Source organism: Camelus bactrianus, chromosome 13 (assembly GCF_048773025.1).
Source record: "Camelus bactrianus isolate YW-2024 breed Bactrian camel chromosome 13, ASM4877302v1, whole genome shotgun sequence".
NCBI lineage: Eukaryota > Metazoa > Chordata > Mammalia > Artiodactyla > Camelidae > Camelus > Camelus bactrianus.
In genome coordinates, this window is record NC_133551.1 from 45,935,692 (window position 1) to 45,956,820 (window position 21,129).

The window sequence follows — 21,129 nt, forward strand, 5'->3', positions numbered from 1 at the left end:
CCTATCTGAGTCTCCGTTTTGACAAACTACTACTGTTTGACTTGGGACAAGTGACTGAACCTCTTTGAACCTCAGTTCCCACATCTCTAGAATGAAGATAATAACCCCTGCCCTTCCTGTCTCATGGAATCATTATGAAGATGAAGATAAAAATGAACTGGTAGAAGCAGAAGCACTTTACAGATGACAAAGTGCTACGCAAGTGATGTACAGTAGCTGGAAATGAGGATGGGCACTCAGCTTTGGGGCAGGAGAGGTGGCTTCCAGCTGCATGACCTTGGAGTGGTTCACTTCGCCCCTCTGTGCTTCCATTTGCTGACTCTTCATGGAAGAAGAGATGGATCTAGAGCAGTGCTTCTCAAAGTATGGTCCCTGCCCCAGCAGTGCTGATGCAGGCCTAGGACCTTGTTAGAGGTACAGATCACCCGGCCCTATCTCAGAGCTGCTGAATCAGAAACTAGAGGTCAGCACTTGCAACATAAAGAAGACTTGCCCGCAGGCTCTACTCTGTAAATTTGAACAAGCTGTCCAGGTGATTCTGGTACCCACCAAAGTTTTCAAATCATCTACCTGAGCCACCAGGTCTAAGCACTGCCTCATCTGAGCAAACTCAGCCAAACTGGCTCCTGAAAGAATTGTTTCTTCTTTTAACTACCTGGTCATAGTCCCAGCTGGATTTATAAAGGAGAACACTTCTGCTAAGCCACGTTCCTTTTTGCTGGGGTGCTGCTTCATATGGTAGCAAGAGCACCAGCTTGATTCCTTTTTGGAAACAGGTTAATAAAAATTATAAGTAATTTTTTAAAATAATGCCTCAGTGTGGTAAAAACCACAAATGTAAATCAACATTCAAAGGTTTGAATGCATTTATGGATGACAGACAGATTTCTTCAAAGTTGCCTCTCCTCCAGGCTCCGTTATCTTTGGTCAAACTCTGGACCCTGGCTTGGCAATTCTTTGGTTTCAGCAGCTCTGCCCATGTCTCTTGTCACTCTTGTCTCTCCTGTTCTTTGAAAACTCCCTAGAGATGGGCTACTTCCCTAGACTGGCCCCACAATACTTGGTTTTATTAGGACTTTCTCTACAAGCAACCGATTGATGAATCCTAGAGTCTCAGGGTGGGTATGGAGTTTCAGGGTGATCTGGTCCTGAACCTCCTCTGTAACTCCTTACTTAGTTTTCCATGTTCTGCCCCACCCCCAATCTCTGGTAGCAGGAGCTCATTTCCTCCTCTGAGAAAAATTTGCCATTGCTGGATAGTTGCCAGCTAGAAAGTTCTGCCTGACTTTGATCTGACCTACTTGGTGAACGAACAAGTTGAATAACTTCTGTGCCCCAGCATCGCACTTCTCTGCTCAGAAAATAGGTCCAGTGGTTACTAATAGATGTGGACTTATTTGGAAAGTTACACTTGGTTGTGGATGTTTGTGCTGCTGGATATTGGAGAAGTCTGAAATGTTCTTCGCAGCAGTCCTGGAATGGAGGAACCAGATGTCTTCCCACTCTGCACATGGGACTGTAAGGCAGAGACAGCTCTGCAGGAGATGTGCTCACAGGCTCTGCTTGCAACAGTCTGGGCTCTGGATGGGTCTATAGAGATGTTCAGAGTCAGCCAGTCCCTGCACAAACCACCTGCTCATCAGTTGGCTCACCATTCCTTCAGTCAGTACTCACCAGCATCTCCAGCGATAGGAAGCAGCCCACAGCATCATAGGAGAGACAAAGCCTCTAGGTTCTCCAAGAAAAGCTGCGTAGGCTATAAGCAAGTAGAGGATAGTGAGGGCTTTGGAGGCAGCTCTGGGCTTGAATTTCAGCCCTGCCACTTATCAGAGCTGTGGGCAAAATGTTTTACTTCTGCCTGTCTTTCAGAATTGTGTTATAAGGATTGACTGAGATTATGTAACTCAATGACTTAATACAGTGCCCGCCAGAGGGTAAGTTCTCAGGAGAATTGCAGAAGTGGCATCTGAGCTGGGCCTGGGAGCTTTGGCTCCTCTTCACTGTACCCTTTATTGCCCTTGCTCCTCCACCAACACTAGAAGATCCATCAGTAGAGCTGGTAAATTCTTACCCTTAAGGCAAAGAGAGATGCCTTCAGGTAGGAGCTGGGTAGAGCTAGCTCTTTGTCTTGCTGGCTGCCTCAGTTTCCTCAGGGCAGCCGGGCAGCAGCCTCATGGGCTCTGGTGGTAATGTACTTGGCCAGAGCCCATCTGGCTGGAAAGCCCTTGGGCCAGTCTGTTGCTTTGCTGACTGACGGAGCCACAGTCCCTGTGTCCCCAAGGCCTGCTCCACCCTGTGCTTGAAACTGGATTTGGTCTGATTTTGGCCTTGTGCTCTCCCAGAGGGCACCTGCTGAGGAGTGTTTTGACCAGGTAGGTGTATATGACAGATTTTATTTTTCACACAGATCATCGAAAAACAAGCAGGGCACAGTCGAAGTAGGGTATTTCGAGAGGTGGAGACGCTCTATCAGTGTCAAGGAAACAAGTGAGTATGGTGTTGGGTTACTCACTGCTTCTCTGGGGGGATGCTTGGCCACAGAAAAGGTTATTTCGTACCATCTCCTGACCCCAGCAGTCAGATCGCACTCGGCTACCCCAACGGCATATAATTCCTTATATCTTTCAATGTTGAAGAGAGAGAGAGAGAGACGAGAAGCAGCTGCAGAAGCAAGGAAGCTAGCTTCGGTTTAGGCTGAAATACTGAAATAGCAGGAATTCAGGCAAGTGAGCAATCTGAATCAGGGCCTGCTTGGGAAAAAGTGGGGGTTTAGTTCTTTCAAGTGCCTGTGGAAAGCAGGCTGACTGAGTGTTGCCTAGTAGAAATCTGTAGGACCTGCTCTAGTTAATAGACGAGGATGATGAGAACTATTAAGACTGCACCCTTTTCTGTCCCTGGCATCATTACGTACGTGCAGCTACTGCTAAGGGTCCTGAAACCTTGTTTAACACTCTTTGCTTGATAACTGGGCCAAGGTGGTCTCTAGCCTGGTCTTAGTCTGCTCACCACCAGCTCCAAATGAGTGGCTCTCCCAATGTGGCTTTAAATCAGGGTCACCTCTAAGACTTCGCTTCCCCCACCCTCCCTCCACAGCAGGGTCAGCAGGGAGCCAGTGGCTGATATTGATGGCTTTGTCATTAAGCTTGGAGGATGGGGGCTGCTGTTGATTTAACTCCAGGCACTGCCTCTACAATCTTCTCTCAAATTAGGCCATTTTGACCATCTTATTTGGACGCCTTCTCGATAGTAAAAGCCTAGTGTCTCCCAAAGTGGTCAGCATTTTTTTATGAGGGACAGATTTTTATTTTCAGCCCTGCAGGTTCTGAGTTCAGCATTACAGAGTCTACTTGGTTTATTTCGTTCTTTAAAAGAAAAAAAGCCCCCAACTCCTCCAATATCCAGGCTGGTGGCTTCCCTACTGAGTTACAAGACGACCTTGTTGGCAGAGCACAGTAATGCTCAGGCAGACAGAGAGTGCTCACCGGGGAAGGCCACAAGTGCTACGGTGGCCGGGAACGCGGCCGTTTCATTAAGCAGCGCTTAGCAGTTAGGGTCTAGCGGTGCCCACGTTAGGCCCCAAGTCTATTTGACAGATGTTTCCATTTTCTCCAGGCAATGTAAATACTGCCCCGTGATTTATGGGCAAGAGGGAGGGCAAGTAATTATTTGCTGCTTGCCTCCAGGACACACACCTACTATTCAGTGTTATTAGCCGCAATTGCTTCCAGTCGGCTGCAGATTTTATTCAGTTTAATGTGACCGGGACCTTTTTTTATAACTCTACCTAGCGGGTTTTAGGGATGGGGTTTGACAGCACAGACTTGGTGAAAACACCAGAGACTAAACATTATGGAAAGATAAGGTGACCTGAATCTTGCTAACACCTTTGGCTGCTTCTCAAACATGGGTCTTTAATAAGCATTCCGATTTCAAGTTGATTTCTGCCCTTTTACAGGGCACTGGGTTTTTTTTTTTTTTTTTCTCATTGTATATTTGTAAGTAGGCTTCAATATATAATACCATTTTCCCTTTCTTCCTATTTTTCCCTATTTAAGGAACATTTTGGAGCTGATTGAGTTCTTTGAAGATGACACAAGATTTTACTTGGTCTTTGAGAAACTACAAGGAGGTACTTACTGTTGAGTATGTGTTTGGACTTCCGATTATGACCCAGGGTGGTGATCATCCATCATGAATCCCAGAGACTTCTAAAATGAGTCAAGCTAATAAAAAGGATGAAGGACTTAAAACTGCCCTTGATTTGGGAGAAGGAAGGCCGCAGGGAAGGATGATAATTAGCATTTTGCAGAGCTTAGAATGTCACCTGTGTGGGCATTCTATAAATGCCTTCTCATTATAATAGGACTCATATACAGATACATTTAGTCATCAATTTATCAATCCATTGTTTTGACACATTTGCTGTTAAATGAAATTAATTATGAGATGGAAGTTCTTGCATACATTGTGAAGTCCAGAAAGGCTCAGCAGAGGAGAGGAGGGTCCCATTGCTTAGGACACAGACCAGGATAGAGAGGAGGGATACAAGGGGCCATCCTTCAGATGGAAGATGCCGTTCTTGACCATCTCCACTACTGCCATTACCCACACACAACCACCGGTATAAGTATTTAAGTTGCTTTTCTGACACGCAGAAGCCTTTTCCCTCCCCATCACTCACCCAATCCTAGGACACATTTGCAAGGTGAAGGTTAGGGATGATGTCTGGAGCTGAGTGGAGGGCTACACGGAGGGGCTTGGGATTTAAAGGAGCTCCATCACTTACCAGCTGTGAGACCTTGAGCAAGCCACATAACCTTTCCAAACAGTATTCTCATCTGTAAATAGGGATAATGACAGCACCCACCTCATTGGAACGCTGTGCAAGATTAAATGAGATAATTCATATTGAAATGCTCAGCTCAGTGCCCAGTAGGCACTAGGGGTTCAATAGATGTCAGCTGTTAATGTTATTAAAACAAGTGGGTGTGCTGGGGGCTGTCTTAGAAGTGTCTCAGAAGTGCTTAGAATGTTATTCTCCACCTTCCCTTTTAACAAGTTTGGAAACAAGAGACTCGCTATAGTAGAGCAAGCCTGAGACCAAGCCAGGAGCCAGTTTTCTCAGAATGTTCCACAGCACGTTGGGATCCTTTGATTGTTTAATCTGGCAAGTGAAATATTTTTCATCCCCTCCCCATGCCAAAAACCAGAGATAATAAGCAAACGTGCCATTTTTAGGACACAGAGATGACACCTTTGGCTCAGAAATACTGGCTTCCAATGGTGAGCACAGACCACATGGAGCCAAGCCATATGTTCATGCCTGTGTCTGCCCTGCCCCACCCAATGACACCAGCACTGTGAGTTATATGTCTAAGATGCTTGATGCAGCTGAAATTATCTGTAACCACATCGCTCAGAGTGCAGGCCAGATTCAGCAGGTGAAGGGAGCGTTTAGTTGGCTCAAGGCAACCCATCCCTCCAGCAGTCGGACCACAAGTCCTGCTGAGGGGACGCCTGCACAGGCTCTGAGGCCAGGCTTACGGGGTTGAACTCCTGATGATACCACCACATACTACTGGTATGTGATCTTGACTTAACCATTCTTGGCTTCAGGTTCCCCATCTATAACTACACAATGGGGATAACTATATTTGGTACATTTTGTACAGCTGCAGTGAGGATAAAATAGTCTGTTTAAAGAGTATCACATAATGCTTGGTATGTAGTAACTGCTCAATAAATGTTAACCATTGCCAACAAAATGTTGATAATAATAACAACAGTAACAATAATAAACGGGAAAGTTCAGGGGGGAAAGCAGTTTTTTCCCTTTTTCTAGACCTTTCCATATCCAGTGAAGGTGTGGCATTTCCATTTGAAAGCATGTGCTCTTGTTTGGATCTGAGATCAGAGGCAGAGGAAGAAAAGTTTCTACAGAGAGGCCCCCATTCCATGTGGACTCACTTTTAGTTCTTTTTGATTTCAGAAGCTAAATCTGCCTCAGTGGCATTTATATTTTTCGGTCACTTAAATAGTTGTTCTCTCTCCATTCTGTGCTCATCACAGACAGGGACAGAAGATAGCCATCCAATGTTGTTTAGTCCAGTTTTGTGCTGGTACCTGCTCTGTGCCAGGTACCACACTTGGTGCTGGACATTTAGTGAGGAATAAGCCTATGTTCCCATCCCAAACTTGTGAAAACTTGGCCTGTGAAAAGTTATACTTACTAGAGCCTGAAAAGGCATCCCTCTGTATCCCCTCCCACCAGGCTCCATCCTGGCTCACATCCAGAAGCAGAAGCACTTCAACGAGCGAGAAGCCAGCCGAGTGGTGCGGGATGTTGCCGCCGCCCTTGATTTTCTGCACACCAAAGGTGAGCTGGGCCCTTGCCTTGGTGGGTGGGTTGGGCTGGTCGCCTCTGAGGACAAGGGAGATGGGCAGGCCAGGTAGAAGGCTGGTCCAGGAGTTGGTGCAGCTGGCAGGCCACCTAGGAGGGTGAAGCGGCAGGCCAGGATGGCTCCTAGGCTTCTCAGATGGACGGTGGGTAGATGTGGGGTTATTAAGCAGGATAGGGAGACGAGAAAGAACAAGGTGGAAAAATAAATAAATTTCATGTTGAACAAGGTATGTGTGAGTGGTGTGTATGTGGATGTTCTTTTCCTTTCCTGATGATTCCAAAATTCATGCATAGTATGACCTAGATTCTAGAGTAAATATTTGGGTGTTATTCAGACTAATTTTTAAAAATATATTACCTGTATCTCTCTTTTTCAAATCTGGCATATATGTAGTTTGGGGGGAGAGTATAGCTCAGTGGTAGATTACGTGCTTAGCATGCACGAGGTCCTGAGTTCAATCCCCAACACCTCCATTAAATAAACAAACAAACCTAATTACCTCCCCCCCAAAATAGTATATATGTAGGTTTATAACTTGTTCACAATAAATGGAAAATGCATTTTTCTATTACCATGGTAAGTTTGAGGTATCTGTTGAACATCATGATGGTAAATAGCTATTGTTTGAATTACACCTCAGTTTACAATCCCTTACCTAGAACTTTTGTAGTAAATTAAATCTTTTTGCAAATTAAATGTTTTTGCATTTCTATAATTATGTTTGACTATTACACACATTTTAAAAATTTGCCTAACAGCATTGCCATGGCAAAAATAAATTCTGGCTTCAACTTTTTACCAACTATGTGCTCCCTCAGTAGTAACACCTGCCTCCTAGAGCTACGGTGAGAATGAAGAGAGACGAATAACATCATGCAGGGGCTAACACTTATATAGCACCTGTTATGTGCCAGGCACTGTTCCAGGCCTTTTGCATGTATTAATTCGCTTACATAATTGCATGTCTCTTATGTATGTGTTGTATACATATAACACAGTGGGGCATAGTGCCTGGCACAGTTCTCCAGTAATGTTATTTTCTCCACGCTCCTCCCCGACCAGGCAGAAGGCATTTTTACTCCTCATATTAATCCCCTTTAAGTAAAGCATCCTGCCTGGTGGGGTGGAGGCGGAGCTCATGCTTTGAGGCTTACCTCTGCTCCCTTCAGTTTTGTGGACGTTGGCCGGCCAGGCATGCTGCTCACGCATCCCACTCTGTGCCAGGGATCCCATGCAGACTGGTGAGGTGTGCACGGGAGGGGACGTTCACCGAACTGCTGGCTTCCTCCTGTGGCTGAGGAGAGCGCTCCATGCTGACGGCGCCCACGCTGGGGACATGATTTGCACATGGGATGAAAATTCCTAGAAGGAGGTGTCTGTACCTTGCACAGCATGATGAATAGCAGTAGTTCTGTTTCTGAAAGCTGGGATGCATGTAGGTAACACCTGCCTGACAGAGATTTACAACTGTTCCCCAAGCTGCCTCTGTAGAGTGCAAAACTGGGTCATGTTTTTTACAAGATGCATACCTTGGAGTGGGGTAAAGGCGGTTTTATTTTTTATTTATTTAATTTTTTTTTTTACAAGAACGCACTACAGGGAACAGAGGCTGGAGGTGTCTTAGGAGTTCTGAAGTGCTGGTTAACATCTCGCTGGCCAGCTGCCCATGTGACTAGAAGTTGGAGGGGATGAAAAACGATTTGCAGCTGAACTTGGCTGTTTTCTAAATAACTTCACACTGGAAAGATGAATTGAGCAAGAATGGGTCAGCCTGAAACAAGTTCCATACTTTTAAATACTGGACACACTGCCGCTCAGCCTCTGGGAAATGACCTGGAGCAGCTCACAATGGCTGGTTGTGCTCACCGAGGCAGGCCCATTATTATGGCCCAGCTCTCAGCTCTCAGACCGGGGCACAACGGGGCCATCGGCACCTATTTGGAGAGTGAGGCTCCACGTGTGGCTCGTGATCCTTCAGTGGGAGCACTTGCTGTAATGGAAAATATCTTTCACTTTTAGTGCAGCAAGCTGCAGCCCGGCTCAATTTGTGCAGCCCGGACCAAGCCGCTCTGGGTTCTCATTCAATTAGGTGACTGATGAAGTTGCTCAGCCTGCTGGCGCTCAGGTTCTTCCTCCCTCATGAATAGCCTCCAGCGGGCCGGCCTCTGCCTCCTGCCAGGGAGTTGGAGGACTGTCCAAGAAGCTGAAGCCAATCAGCCAGCAAGCGATAGTGAAGCAGATTCTGCTTTTCCCTGTTAGCCCGCGAATCCCCTGCTGCTTTCCGGTCCTTCCAAACAGTGGCTGTTTAGCTTTTGCTCAGCCTTCCAGCCCTTCTGTCTCTGTGCCGCCGTACACTCTGCAGGAGGATAGCGGAAAGGGACGTTCCTGTGTCCGCTGCTTGAGCACCGCGGTCGAGTTGGTTCTTCGTCCCTGTTTGAAGGTGGTTTGCCCCCAGGTGCCTTCTTGGCCAGGTCAGCAGCTTTTAATGCCCCGCAGAGTAAGGTGCTGTCTGCAGTCTCCTTCAAGGAGGTCTGGCCAAAATCCAGGAGAGGTTTCTCTTGAGAACAGCACCCTAGGGCCACGGCAGTCCTTGCTGTGCTTCTGGCAGGACTGTCTTGGACACAGAGCACAGGTGAGAAGGGAGTTGGACAAGCTTTGGGAGATTTGTTAACTAACACTTGACCCTCTGAACATTCAGGGAGTCCCACTGAAGGAGTCCTTTTTTTCTTTTCTTTTTTTTAATTGACCACACAAGAAGAAATGAGGTAGAGCAGTCTCAGCCCCCTGAGATGCTCTTAAACAAGGCACTGATTATTTCTGCATTGCTGTTCCAAGCACAGCCATTTGCAGAGCTCTTTGCTCTGCTTCATATCAGGCTTATTCCTAGTTGTCAGTGCAGTGCTGAAAGGGAGGCTGGCTGGGATGCATTTGGCCCTGCTTATCCCAACCAGATTTCTACAGCTCCTGCTTCAAAAGGACTTGCAGAATCAACTGTGCTTTTGGTTTGTGTCTCTGGTTACTTCTGCCTCCTGCAGCTCGTTGATTTTTTAATGTACCATAATTGGGAATTAATCTGTGAACAACAGCATTTGGAAAAAATTAATTGTGTATGGAATGTTTGGTAATTATGTGCATATGTTAACCATTACTTTGCTCTTTGTCATTTCAGGCATCGCTCACCGTGATCTGAAGCCAGAAAATATATTGTGTGAATCTCCAGAAAAGGTATGTGGGGCCTGATTTGGGATGTCACAGTTGAAGCCACCCTTAGACTTTCTCTGTAGATCATTAGCAGCTCTCTCAGCCTCAGGTACCAAGTTGAACTGATTATTATAGACACGTGGGTATGTTATACCTAATGTGTAGTGTTTTTACATCCCAAGTAGGGCTTAATCCTGGGCCCTTTCTTGTTCTTTATCAGCAGTGTGATTGGCTTAAGCCTGAGAGTTTGTAAAATATATGAAACCTACACAAAAGCAGTGTTTTTTAGTCCGGTGCACCTACCTTTAGAGCAGTAGATGTGCGTCAGAAACAATAACTCAGTCTTATGTGAAGCAGATCTCTGCCTATAAAAGATGTTTGTGTTGTGGTATATATGCCAGTTGGCACCCACCACTAGAAGTACCAATTAGGAAGCAAGTTCTTGGAAAGGGTTTCTGCTTCCATTTTTATTTCCAAAGGCGCCCATTAAAAAGAAAACGTTTATACTTGGTGTTGAACATATACAACCTATTTTAAACTTTATTCTAACTCAGTCTACTAGTAAGTGGAAGTGTTTGCATTTCCATAAGCATGTGTGAATTTGACAGACTCTTTGTTAGGCGAGGTTTAGGCCCTGGTGGTTTTGATGGCCCACAGTCATAGCTGCATGTGTGTACATGTGCATATGCATGACACACGTGTCTTGGTCTGGATTAGGGGATAAGGAGTGGCTGGGAGCGAACATTTGAGTCAGCCTGCTACTTACAGCCCTTTTGTGGGGAATACTAATGTAGTTGCTCAAATAAGACCTTGTGACTTCCTGTCAGTGGCTCTGGCATAGAAGCTTTTAATTTATCATCATCATCATTCTGGTTATTAGTAATCATTATGGTTAACATTTCTTGAGCACTTATTTACTATTTATAAAAGTCTCATGAGGTAGATACTACTATTATCTTCATTTGATGGATGAGGATACTGAAGCTTAGATAAAGAAACTGGCCCAAAGTCACTCAGCTGATAAGTAAGTAGAGATTAAAACCAAGGTAGTCTGACCTCAGAGTCCACTGGTGCAATGAACCACTCTGTCGTAGTGCGTCTGGTTTACAGTGTACTTTCATGTCTTTTGTTTCATTTGATCTTCATGGCACAGGTTTGTTGCCACTTTTTATGGTTGAAAAACTAAAATTAAGAGAGACTGAGCGTCAAAGGACATTATCAAGAAAGTGAAGGAAAAAATAAACCCACAGAAATGAGAGAAAATATTTGCAAATCATATCTTATAAGGGTTAATACCCCAAATATATAAAGAACTTCTAAAACTTAAAATCAGAAAGACAACTTAATTAAAAAATGGGAAAAGGACTTGAATAGACATTTCTTCCAAAGAAGTATACAGATGGCCAGTAAGAACATGAAAAGATACTCAACATCCTTCATCATCAGGGGATCAAAACCACAATGAGATACCACGTCACACCAACTAGGATGGTTATAATTTAAAAAATAGAAAATAAAAAGTGTTGATGAGGATGTGGAAAAATTATAACTCTTGCACATCGCTGGTGGGAATATAGAATGGTACAGCCACTATGAAAAATAGTTTGGCAGCGCCTCAAAAAGCTAAACACAGCATCACCATAGCATTCAGCAGTTCCACACCTGTGAATATATGCAAAAGAGTTGAAAATAGAGACTTAATACCAATGTTCATAGCAGCGCTAGTACCAGTAGCCAAAGCTGGAAACAACCCAAGTGTCCATCAACAGATGAATGGGTGAACAAAATGTGATATATCCATACAGTGGAATACTGTTCAGCCATAAAACAGAATGAAGTTCTGACTCGTGCTACGACATGGATGAACCTTGAAACCAGTGTGCTGAATGAAATAAGCCAGACACAAAAGGACAAAGTTTGTGTGATTCCACTTATATAAAATACCTGGAATAGGTAAATCCATAGAGCCAGAAAGTAGATTAGATGTTACTGAGGCTGGGGAGGTGGGAATGGGAAGTTACTGCTTAATGGGTGCTGAGTTTCTGAGATGATGTAACGGTTTTGGAAACAGAAACTAGTAATTGTTGCACAAAAGTGTGTATGTAATCGATGCTACTGAATTGTACACTTAAAAACGGTTAAAATGGCATACTTATATATATTTTACCACCAAAAAATGGGGAGCTAAGTGAAAAAAGAAGGAAGAGTGTAAGGGAGAGAAAAGGGAGGGAGGAAAGAGCTCCCCCAGCAGGTAAGGGCTGAGCGGGGACTCGCCAAACCAGCACTTCGAGTCGCGCTCTGTGCTGCTTCGACCACGTGCGGGTCGTCCCCACGCATGCGCACAGCGGCCCCCTGGCTGGCTCCAGAGGTGGCGCGTGCTGTCTGCGGTCTCAGGTGCAGCATCCAGCTCTTGTGGGCGGGGCAGCTATGTTGATGCCGCCTAGAGTGGCCAGCCATCCCGGTCTGCTCCGGCCTGAGGGGTTTCTGGAAAACAAGACTTTCGGCGCTTAACCCACAAAGGCCCAAACAGGCAAAAACAAGCCAGTCACCCTGAGCCACCTGAGGTGGCCAAGGGCTTTGCGCAAAACTCCTTTGCGCTCCCCTGAATGGGCTCCAAGGAGTCTTTCGGGAATACATACTAACTTCTCTAACTTCTGAGTTGCAACATCCACCATTGGCAAGAGTTCCATAGGTTTGCTCCTTGTTTTATACCAAGTTCACAACAGTCTGACACCATGTAGCGCACACATTTTCTCCTAGTTGGGAAATAAGGAAAGAGCATGGACAAGAGGACACCTTGGGATGAATCTTCAGGTGACTTCTAGTTGACTCAAAGAGAGGAAACATGACCTCCAGATAAAGCTGGGCTTCGGTGTGGCCACCACTTGACTAGGCATATAGTCACCCTGTCCCCTCATGTGCTTTGGTTGCTCCTGTTTGTAACCTTTGCTTCCTGCTTTCCTTTTCAGGTGTCTCCGGTGAAAATCTGTGACTTTGACTTGGGCAGTGGGGTGAAATTGAACAACTCCTGCTCACCCATAACCACACCAGAGCTGACCACTCCAGTAAGTATGGCTGGGCACCTGTGCCCCCTCCAGACCTCCTGTCTCCAAAGCTCTGGAGACCAGAACAGAGGGCTAAGGAAGGAAAACCGAGTGTATCTACCCCACTTCCTGCTGCCTAAGTTGCTGTATGTCCTCACTTCTTGTCTTGATAACCACACCCCTGCTTAACTGCTAATGAAAACAAATTGTATCTATAAGAACAGGCCAAGCCCTGACTCCTGGCCCAGGTGGAGACAGACACTACTCCCAGGCCCACACTTTCACATATGAGCGTGTGGACAGCGCCCATTACCACTGGGGAGTCAGGGCGCATCCACCTTGTGGTGGAGGATGGACTGTGTGGTCTCTGTGGCAAGAACTAAGAGGTCCAGGCTCTCTACGTGGGAGCGCCTGGCTAAGTTACCCTGTGCTTCTCTCACTTCCCATTTCTTGCCCAGATGGTGCTGCTGGGAGCTATTTCTTCCTAAGACATCTCTTATACATACTGGATATACTATAATTATTATAATTCTTTTGAGATTTACATGCTTCATAAGTGAGTTTTCCTAATAACCTTTTTTTAAGACATGCATTTAAATATGCCCATATCTCATTCTAAGCAATATTATTAGAAATGTTTCTGTATTTCTGTATTAGCTTCTCCTATACTGAGCTACCTTGTTCTCAAAGTCATTAACTCTCATTGCCAAATAACAAAGAAAATGTCCTTTCTCCACTCACCATCTTTCTATGAAGTTAGTTATGTGTGTTGGGGGAGGTTTGTCTCTTGGTGAGCCTGAAATAATGAAGAGGGTAGCAAAAAGAATTTGTTTTGTTTTTATCAGCAGTTTTCTATCCAAGGATGGGAGGAAGGAATCCTGGATTCTTGCCCTGGGTTTGCCCCTGATGTACTTGGACAGATCGCTGTCCCGTTCTCATCCTTGGTTTTCCCAACCATAAAGGGGAGAAGTGGGGAGACTGGCTTTGTTCTAAGAGCTCTCCTAGCTTTGATAGTCTCTTAATTCTAAATTGTTATACTTCCATGCTCTAAGCTAGCAGGGAAGCTTGGCAGGACCTCACTTTGAGAAATCCTTGCTTTATGGAATTAGATCTTCCTCCCAGAGCTGCGTTTCTGGTGCACTGAGTGGCCATTTACAGAGAGCCAAGGCAGGGAGAGATTCCTGGAGTTCTTGACCAAGGGTCTCCACCTACTGGAGAGGGACCTGAGAAGATAAGAAGAGAATCTGGAACTGGTCACGTGGATCACGGGGAATGATAAGACTTGGTTTACAGATGTCCAGTGGCCCAGGTTTTCTAAGTGCGTTGGGGGCATCAGGCAAGCTCCCTGGCTGGCGTTCCTGACAGCTTCTTGCTCTGCAGCTCCATCCTCTTGCTTGTGTCTCATCTGCTCTTTGCCATCCCCATTTCCTGTAACTAAGCCTCTCTCTTCTTTGCTGTTTCCCCCTCCCAACCCTGGCCCCCACAGTGTGGCTCTGCAGAATACATGGCCCCTGAGGTTGTGGAGGTCTTCACGGATGAGGCCACTTTTTATGACAAGCGCTGTGACCTGTGGAGCCTGGGCGTGGTCCTCTACATCATGCTGAGTGGCTACCCACCCTTCGTGGGTCACTGCGGGGCCGACTGTGGCTGGGACCGGGGAGAGGTCTGCACGGTGTGCCAGGTGAGCAGAGGGCCTGCTGAGAGGGGGTCAGAAAGTTGTGGGAGACCACGCAGGACTGGGCTTGGTGATTGAGCCTGATCTGGAAGGTAGTGTAGCATGCCCCTTCCTGCTCTGTCCAAGGGCAGCCACCGGGTGAGATAGTGATGATCAGGCGCTCAGCCCAGCGAGGAGTTCAGGGGAGGATTGTTAGATAAGATCATCTCTGAGCTGAGTGATCATCCAGGGGAGGAGTCTTGCCCCAGGGGAGGAGAGGCAAGAAATACAAGTAGAAGGAACAGCACAAGCAAAGACAGGGAGGTTAGAAACAGCTGCATCTGATGAGGGAGGAAGAGGACAGATGAGGATGATGGTGGTGGGAGATGAGCCCGGTCATGTTGGGCCCTGGATCCTACTCGTCGCCCACCTGGCCCTCCAAGTAGCAGTGCCATCCCAACCCGCCCAGGGCCTTCTGTGCGGTTGGATGATTTAGGGGAGAGTAGTGGTTGGGGAAGGGGCACTGGTCTGGGAAATACCTAGGCCACCAGCTGCAGCTGAGGTCGATTGGGCCCAGGTGATTTGAGCATGACAGGCACCCCTGCCCATCCCCTGGCTGGTGTGGCCTCAGGAGGAATCATCTTTACCTAGAACAAGCTCTTTGAGAGCATCCAGGAAGGCAAGTATGAGTTTCCTGACAAGGACTGGGCACACATCTCCAATGAGGCCAAAGACCTCATCTCCAAGCTCCTGGTTCGAGACGCGAAGCAGAGACTGAGTGCCGCCCAAGTTCTGCAGCACCCATGGGTGCAGGGGGTAAGTGCCCGGGGGTGGGGGTGCCCTCTTCAGGCCTGCAGCATGGCCATGAGGAAGCTCTCACACCCTGGTGGCTGACCTCAGCTGGAGGGAGCCATGTAGCAGCTTCAGTCCCCATGCACGTAGAGTGAACTGACTCCTGACCTAACCCCTCACTGAGCCCCTTACCGATACCACTGACGTGGCTCTAACCTTAGCCACAAACCAAGCCCCTAGGTGACGCACACCTCTCTGGAATGGACAGAGGCCTCTGGGAGATTCACACCATGCATCCCACTATTGGCAGAGGCACACAGCCCAGGGAGCAGCCCAGATAGAGGCACCATCCCCTCATATAGAAATGTCATTACTGAGAGCACACAGAAGAAAGGCCTTGCCACCTGCTTGCCGTGTGGCTGCACTGCAGGCACATAGGTCCTGCTCGTAGTGCTGAGGTCTGGGTGCAGCCTGCCTGAAAGGCAAATAGTGATGTTTTCCCCAAAAGAAGGATCCAAGTCTTCACTTGAAAACATTTTTAACTGTCCTCCTCGATTAGTCACAATACCCGACCTCTGTCCCTTCAAGGAGTCTGCCAGACCTCCTGTGATTTACTGTGTCTCCTTAGTCTACTAGGCCCTAGCCAGCCTCAGTGGCCCTGACAGTGGAAGGAAGCAAGCGTTGCTGGCCCCAGTTATAGGTGGGGACCCAGTCCGAGGGTCTCTGAATGGCTCATTCCCAGCTACCTGAGAGTTGTCTTTACTGAGCACCTACCACATGCCAGACACCAGCAGTAGTGGAAGGAGTGAGACCCAGTCCATCTTTGTGTTCTGATGGGGGAAGGAGACAAAGAAGTAAATGACAGGGTAGTGTAACAAATGCTTCTCAAAAGTGCTCAGGGCACCAAAGGACAAGGACCCACCTCTGCCTGGGACAGGGGCTGGGGGTTGGCAGGGAAGGGGGAATGTCTCACAGAGGACATGACCCTAGAGCTGGGTCTTGGAGGGTGATTAGGACTCCACCAGGAAGGGAGGGCTCTCCATGCAGAGGCAGCTGGGGGGGTGCTGTACCTTGCTTGCTCTCTCCTTGGAAGGTCTGGCCCCGCAGGCAGGCGTGGCCTGTCCCTGTGCTGGGCCAGAGCCTGCAGTAACCTGCCCACTCTGTGGCTTGGGTCGGGGCAGCTCTTGGAAGAGGGAGCAGCGCTTACCCACACATCTGTCCTTCCCATTCTAGCAAGCTCCAGAAAGGGGACTCCCCACGCCGCAAGTCCTCCAGAGGTAAATGCTCCTGTCACACCCGATGCCCATCCTTACTTGGCCTTGACTTTCCCCATTCTCTCAGACACAGCGGGGCTGAGGTGAGGGACAGGGAGCTCACCTCTAGGCTCAGGTGTCCAGTTCCTGAAGGGGCTCCTGGCCTCCTCCCCCTCCCCACTCCTCTTCCTCTCCTCCCTCTATAGTAGGTCTAGCTCCCTCTCCTCTCTTTTTCCACATGGATGGCTTCCCCTGCCCTCCAGCATCTTTAAGATCCCACCTCATACCGTTTGCAGGAGAAAAACCTGTTTTGCAGACCCACATGAATCCTAACTGGAAATCACTACTTACAACCCAAACCAAGGTTTCCTTCTACTACTGGCAGTTGGTGAAAATAGCGGGAATCTGGGGCCCTGTAAGGCAGCAGGACCAAGGGTCATGTACAGTACTAGACAGACAGTAATAATGGCCACTGTATAGGAAGCACGTACCACCCACCAGGTCTGGTGCTAAGGGCTTTACATATGTTATATCCATAAGCTTTATAATAAACTTATAGATGAGAAAACTGAGGAATAGAAAGATCAAGTTAACTTACTCAAGGCTACACAGTAGCCTTGGGAGTTGGACTTGGAACCCAGGTTTGCCTGACTCTTGTGCCTTTTAACACTGAATCATGTTCCTAGTGAGCACTGCCCTATTCCCAAAGGGCCAGGGCTAAAGCCTTGTGGAAAACCCTCTGGAATCCTACCTCCTGGCAAGTTTCTAGGAGTTACACAGTTGAGCCCAGTTTGGGTTCCTCTCTTATTCTCTGGAGCTGCATCCAGATGCCTTGAGGCTCCAAACCTCAGGTCCACCTTCAAAGACTGATTCAGCAAACCCATGGTGCCCGTTGCATGCTGGCCTTGAGCTGGGTCCTGGGGACACAGACATAAAGGCACAGCCCCTGGATCCCCTGCCCTGACCAGGGAGAGGGATGGACATGGGTGAGTTTCAATGTGCCGTGGCCCTTCCTCTGGTAGAGCTGTGTGCAGAGCCCTGGGAGCTCAGAGGAGGGGGCTCTGAATAGAAAGGAGCATTTGTCTCAACTACTAAGTCCAGAGGCTATCCTTGAAGCTCAAAGCCTTTCCAGCCCCAGTAAAGTCATATTCCAAATCCATGCAAGAACTTCTTCAGAGCATCCTGGGCTGGCGCAGAAAAATCCAGTAGGAGCGTAGAACCACAGCAACGGGGTAGGGGGGTTGTTGAGCTGGCTGGTAGACCCCACTGAGCCCTGTCTCCCTCTCTTCTGTGCTCCCCACCACCAATCCCTGCAGAAACAGCAGCACAATGGACCTGACACTCTTCGCAGCCGAGGCAATCGCCCTGAACCGCCAGCTGTCTCAGCATGAGGAGAATGAACTGGTCAAGGAGTCGGAGGCGCTGGCTGAGGGCCTCTGCTCTGTGAAGCTTTCCCCTCCCTCCAAGTCACGCCTGGCCCGCCGGAGGGCGCTGACCCAGGCAGACCGCAGTGGAGCCGTGGAATCCTGCCCGACACCCACAGCACTCTGACCGGCTCCAGGCCCCAGGCCTACCCAGGCCTCACCCTGCTAGAAACCTGTGAGGGGCCTGCTCTGCTGCTCCATCCAGGCCTTTTCATCCACAAAGGCTCTAAGGTCCCATCTAGCCCTCCTCCCCATTTCCCCAGAGTCCTCAAGGAAAAAGCTTTTTCCAAAGGGGGTGTCTTTGAAAAGGAAAGCAATCACTTGTCACTTTGCATAATCGCCTGCGGCAGGGACATCTCTTTGCTGGGCTCCTGCCCACCTGCTCACCCGCCTGCCTGCGGATCCAGGATCCAGCCCACTCTCACAGGCAGGCAGCGGTGGCGGCTAGGGCTGTGGCCTTCAGGGAACCAGTCTTGAGAAGCGTCAGATGACAGAGGCTCTTCCCTCTCTGTGCGCTGTCACCCCCGCTGGCAGTGCTTCCACCTTCCTCTGTCCTCCGGATGTCCTCCCCCTTGGCTGAGTGAAGCCATCCCCCTCAATTCAGGGAAGGGCAGGGAGCCTTCTGCATTCAGGAAGCCAGATCAGTCTTCCAGTTGGTAGCACGGAAAAGCACGTAATCTTTCTTTGCCATGACCAAAATGTGTCCCTCATTTATCATCCTCTTCTTTCTTTGGGATTGCTGCAGAAGTCAGTATTATTTTGTTTTTTAATACGTTTATTTTTTCAACCATGCTCTTCCAGCAAAGGTGGGACTTTATAAACTCCCACTGGGAGCCGATGGACTTTCCAGAGCTCTTATGGCTCACTCTTCTGATTATCTATGCATTTTAAAGGTGTTAATCAGCTATTTCCTATTACTCTAACTGGTTTTAAGCTGTTCAGATGATGACTGACTTAGAGACTGGGTGTCTGCCGCTTCCTCCGTCGGGCCTGGTGTGGAGGACGGCACAGATCTGGGGCAGTGAGAAGGAGCTCTGTGCCTGATGTGGAGCTGGACTAGGGGCTGGCCGGCCTCCCTGGTCTGAGCCGTGTGGTGCTTACTGCCGGGGAGCATGAAGGCACATCCAGCATCAGACAAGCTGAGCTGCTTAGTTACCTAAGAAAATCAATTTGCATATGTCAGACGTTTATACAATGTAAGGATGGTATTATACATTGCGCTTATTTTAATAAAACTATTTTAAATTCTAGCGGCCTTCCTGGTGCTCCTTTCTTCACCTGCAGGCCTGAGGAGGAGATGGGCCTTCTGGAGAAGGGCTGAGTCCAGCTTGGAAGGGAAGGGGTGTTGCCTCTTGTCAAGACCTCTAACTATTAGTACCTCATTGGATCTATAACACCAAGTGAAGGAGAGATCATTGCTCCTCTTTTTTAGGTGAGGAAGTGAAGTTCATCAAACATTTGTCAATCTCCTCTTCTGTGCCAGGACCTGGAGATAAGTAAGAAAGCCTCTGCCTTCTAGGATCTCCCCATCAAGGGGAAGAGGCCGTGTCCACAACTATCACACGAGGCGGCTTCAAAAGCACTTTAACACGTGTGCCCTGGACCCAGCCCAGTCCTCCCACCCAAGCAGAACAGAGTCCCCTCTGTCTGAAGCAGCACTAAGCCTTTCTTGAGGCTCCGTTGTGTGCCCGGGACTATGCTTTTCCAGCCAGAGTTGGCAACAAAGAAACATAGTGTCTCGCATCCACAGCCCTCGTGTTTCACCAAGCAGAGGGCTTTTGAGAGCTTTGCCCCAGTAATCCTCAGAACCAGACTCAGAGGGCTGCGTGGGGAGGGCCTTTATCAATTCCCAAGGAGGTGGAAGAGGGAGGTCTGAGTGTCAGGGCAGTAGACTGGGTGCTACTGGTTTCTCCCTGGGATATCAGAGAGCCGAGATGGGATCAGGGGCTTTTGGCTGTGGGGGCGGGTCATGGGCCTGGGCCAGCCATCCTGCCCCACGAATCCTCCCTGTTGATGAGGACGTACTTCCTGTTGACAGTCTTCCCTTTGCAGTAACCCTTACCATCCTCACACCCCTTCTTCACCTCCCCAGAGTAGGAGGGGCTGGAAAAACAGGGCTGCAGAATCTGAGCCCTTTGGCCCAAAGTCTCTCTGTCCCTGGGGACTTGGAACCAAGGTGGGAGTTTTGTCTCTGGACTCCAGCCCCACCCTAGTCAGTCCTGCAGGTTGTCCCAGCAGGGATGTGACTTACAGGGGCCTCCTGGACCAAGCACTCCCTCTGCCTACCCCGTCAGGTCCACCTGGCAAGACCTCTCTCATTCTCCACGGCTCTGCTTAAACAATGCTATGCCTACTTTGGTTTTGCTGGCATTACTGTGCACTTACTAAACTTTCTGAGAAGTTTACAGGCATTATCTCATTTAATTCTCACAGCAGTCAGTTAAGGTAAGGTACTGTTTTACCCCACTTAACATAAAAAAACCAAGCAGAGAAAGTCGGGGGGAAAATAGCTTGCCCACAGCTCTACAGCTAGGAGGACAGAACCGGAGCTCTTCCCAGAGACAGCTGACATCCAGAGCTATGTTGCCTGCGTTCAAATCCCAGCTCTGCCACTTACTGGCCTTGGGCCTTGGGTAAGTTATTTAACCTCTGAGGGTCTCAGTTTCTTACACCAGAAACTAGAGAGACTAGTGCTTACCTCAGGGTGCTGTTGTGAAAGTTACAAATCAATAAATGCGAAGTGTTTAGAGCACTATGTAGTAAGTGCTGACTAAATATTAGCTGTGATGGCTGGGGTTATTTTTATTGTTGTCTCCTGGGGCAGAATTGCTCAACTGGGCCCCCGTGGTGGAGGTGAGGAAACTCCTCCCTTGGCTTGTGTGGGTGGAGATGGGTCTGGGCTTTCTACACGGGCCTGGCCTCTGGCCCTTTGTGGGATCCTCCTGCTGACAGGCGGCTCTGCCCCTCTGGGCTGGGGTCCCTGTCCCCAAGGGAAGGGCCAGGTTGGGGGCCAGGGGCCCCAAGTTCTAGTCCTTCCTCTGCCACTGTTCAGTAGGTGAGCTTGGGAAGTCCCTTGCCCTTTCTGAGGACCAGGCCATGTGCCTGGCTCTACTGGGCAGAGGTGGATATAGCAGACATGCTGGAGGCGGCTCCGGGACCTGGGGCTGTGGCAGTTAGTACCTCAGCTCTAGGGCTCATGCTTGAGCCCTTAGGAGAGGGCTGATCCCAGCCAGCGGGAATGTCCCTGTCAAGGGGACACTGAGGACTGTCTGAGCTCTGTCTGGGGGCCTGGGCACAGGGATTGAGTCTTTCTTCCTCTGGGTGTCCACCTGCCTGAGCTCTGAGGGCTCCTCCTCCCTC

General features: G+C 48.5%; 1 protein-coding gene across 4 annotated transcripts in view; it reads left to right on the top strand.

Moving 5' to 3' along the window:
* The window catches only part of MKNK1 (MAPK interacting serine/threonine kinase 1), a 39,437-nt gene extending 20,418 nt beyond the window's left edge, over nucleotides 1–19,019 (top strand). For 3 of the 4 annotated variants that reach the window (XM_045513615.2, XM_010950946.3, XM_045513621.2), the window contains 9 exons: nucleotides 2,408–2,487; nucleotides 4,056–4,129; nucleotides 6,272–6,376; nucleotides 9,571–9,626; nucleotides 12,572–12,667; nucleotides 14,133–14,327; nucleotides 14,952–15,116; nucleotides 16,326–16,369; nucleotides 17,662–19,019. In XM_045513615.2, the coding sequence (XP_045369571.1) occupies nucleotides 2,408–2,487; nucleotides 4,056–4,129; nucleotides 6,272–6,376; nucleotides 9,571–9,626; nucleotides 12,572–12,667; nucleotides 14,133–14,327; nucleotides 14,952–15,116; nucleotides 16,326–16,369; nucleotides 17,662–17,896 (1,050 nt within the window). In that variant the 3' untranslated portion in view covers nucleotides 17,897–19,019. The remainder of the gene's footprint in view (nucleotides 1–2,407; nucleotides 2,488–4,055; nucleotides 4,130–6,271; nucleotides 6,377–9,570; nucleotides 9,627–12,571; nucleotides 12,668–14,132; nucleotides 14,328–14,951; nucleotides 15,117–16,325; nucleotides 16,370–17,661) is intronic. The other variant, XM_045513629.2, reaches the window with a different exon arrangement.
* The last annotated feature ends 2,110 nt before the right edge of the window (nucleotides 19,020–21,129 follow it).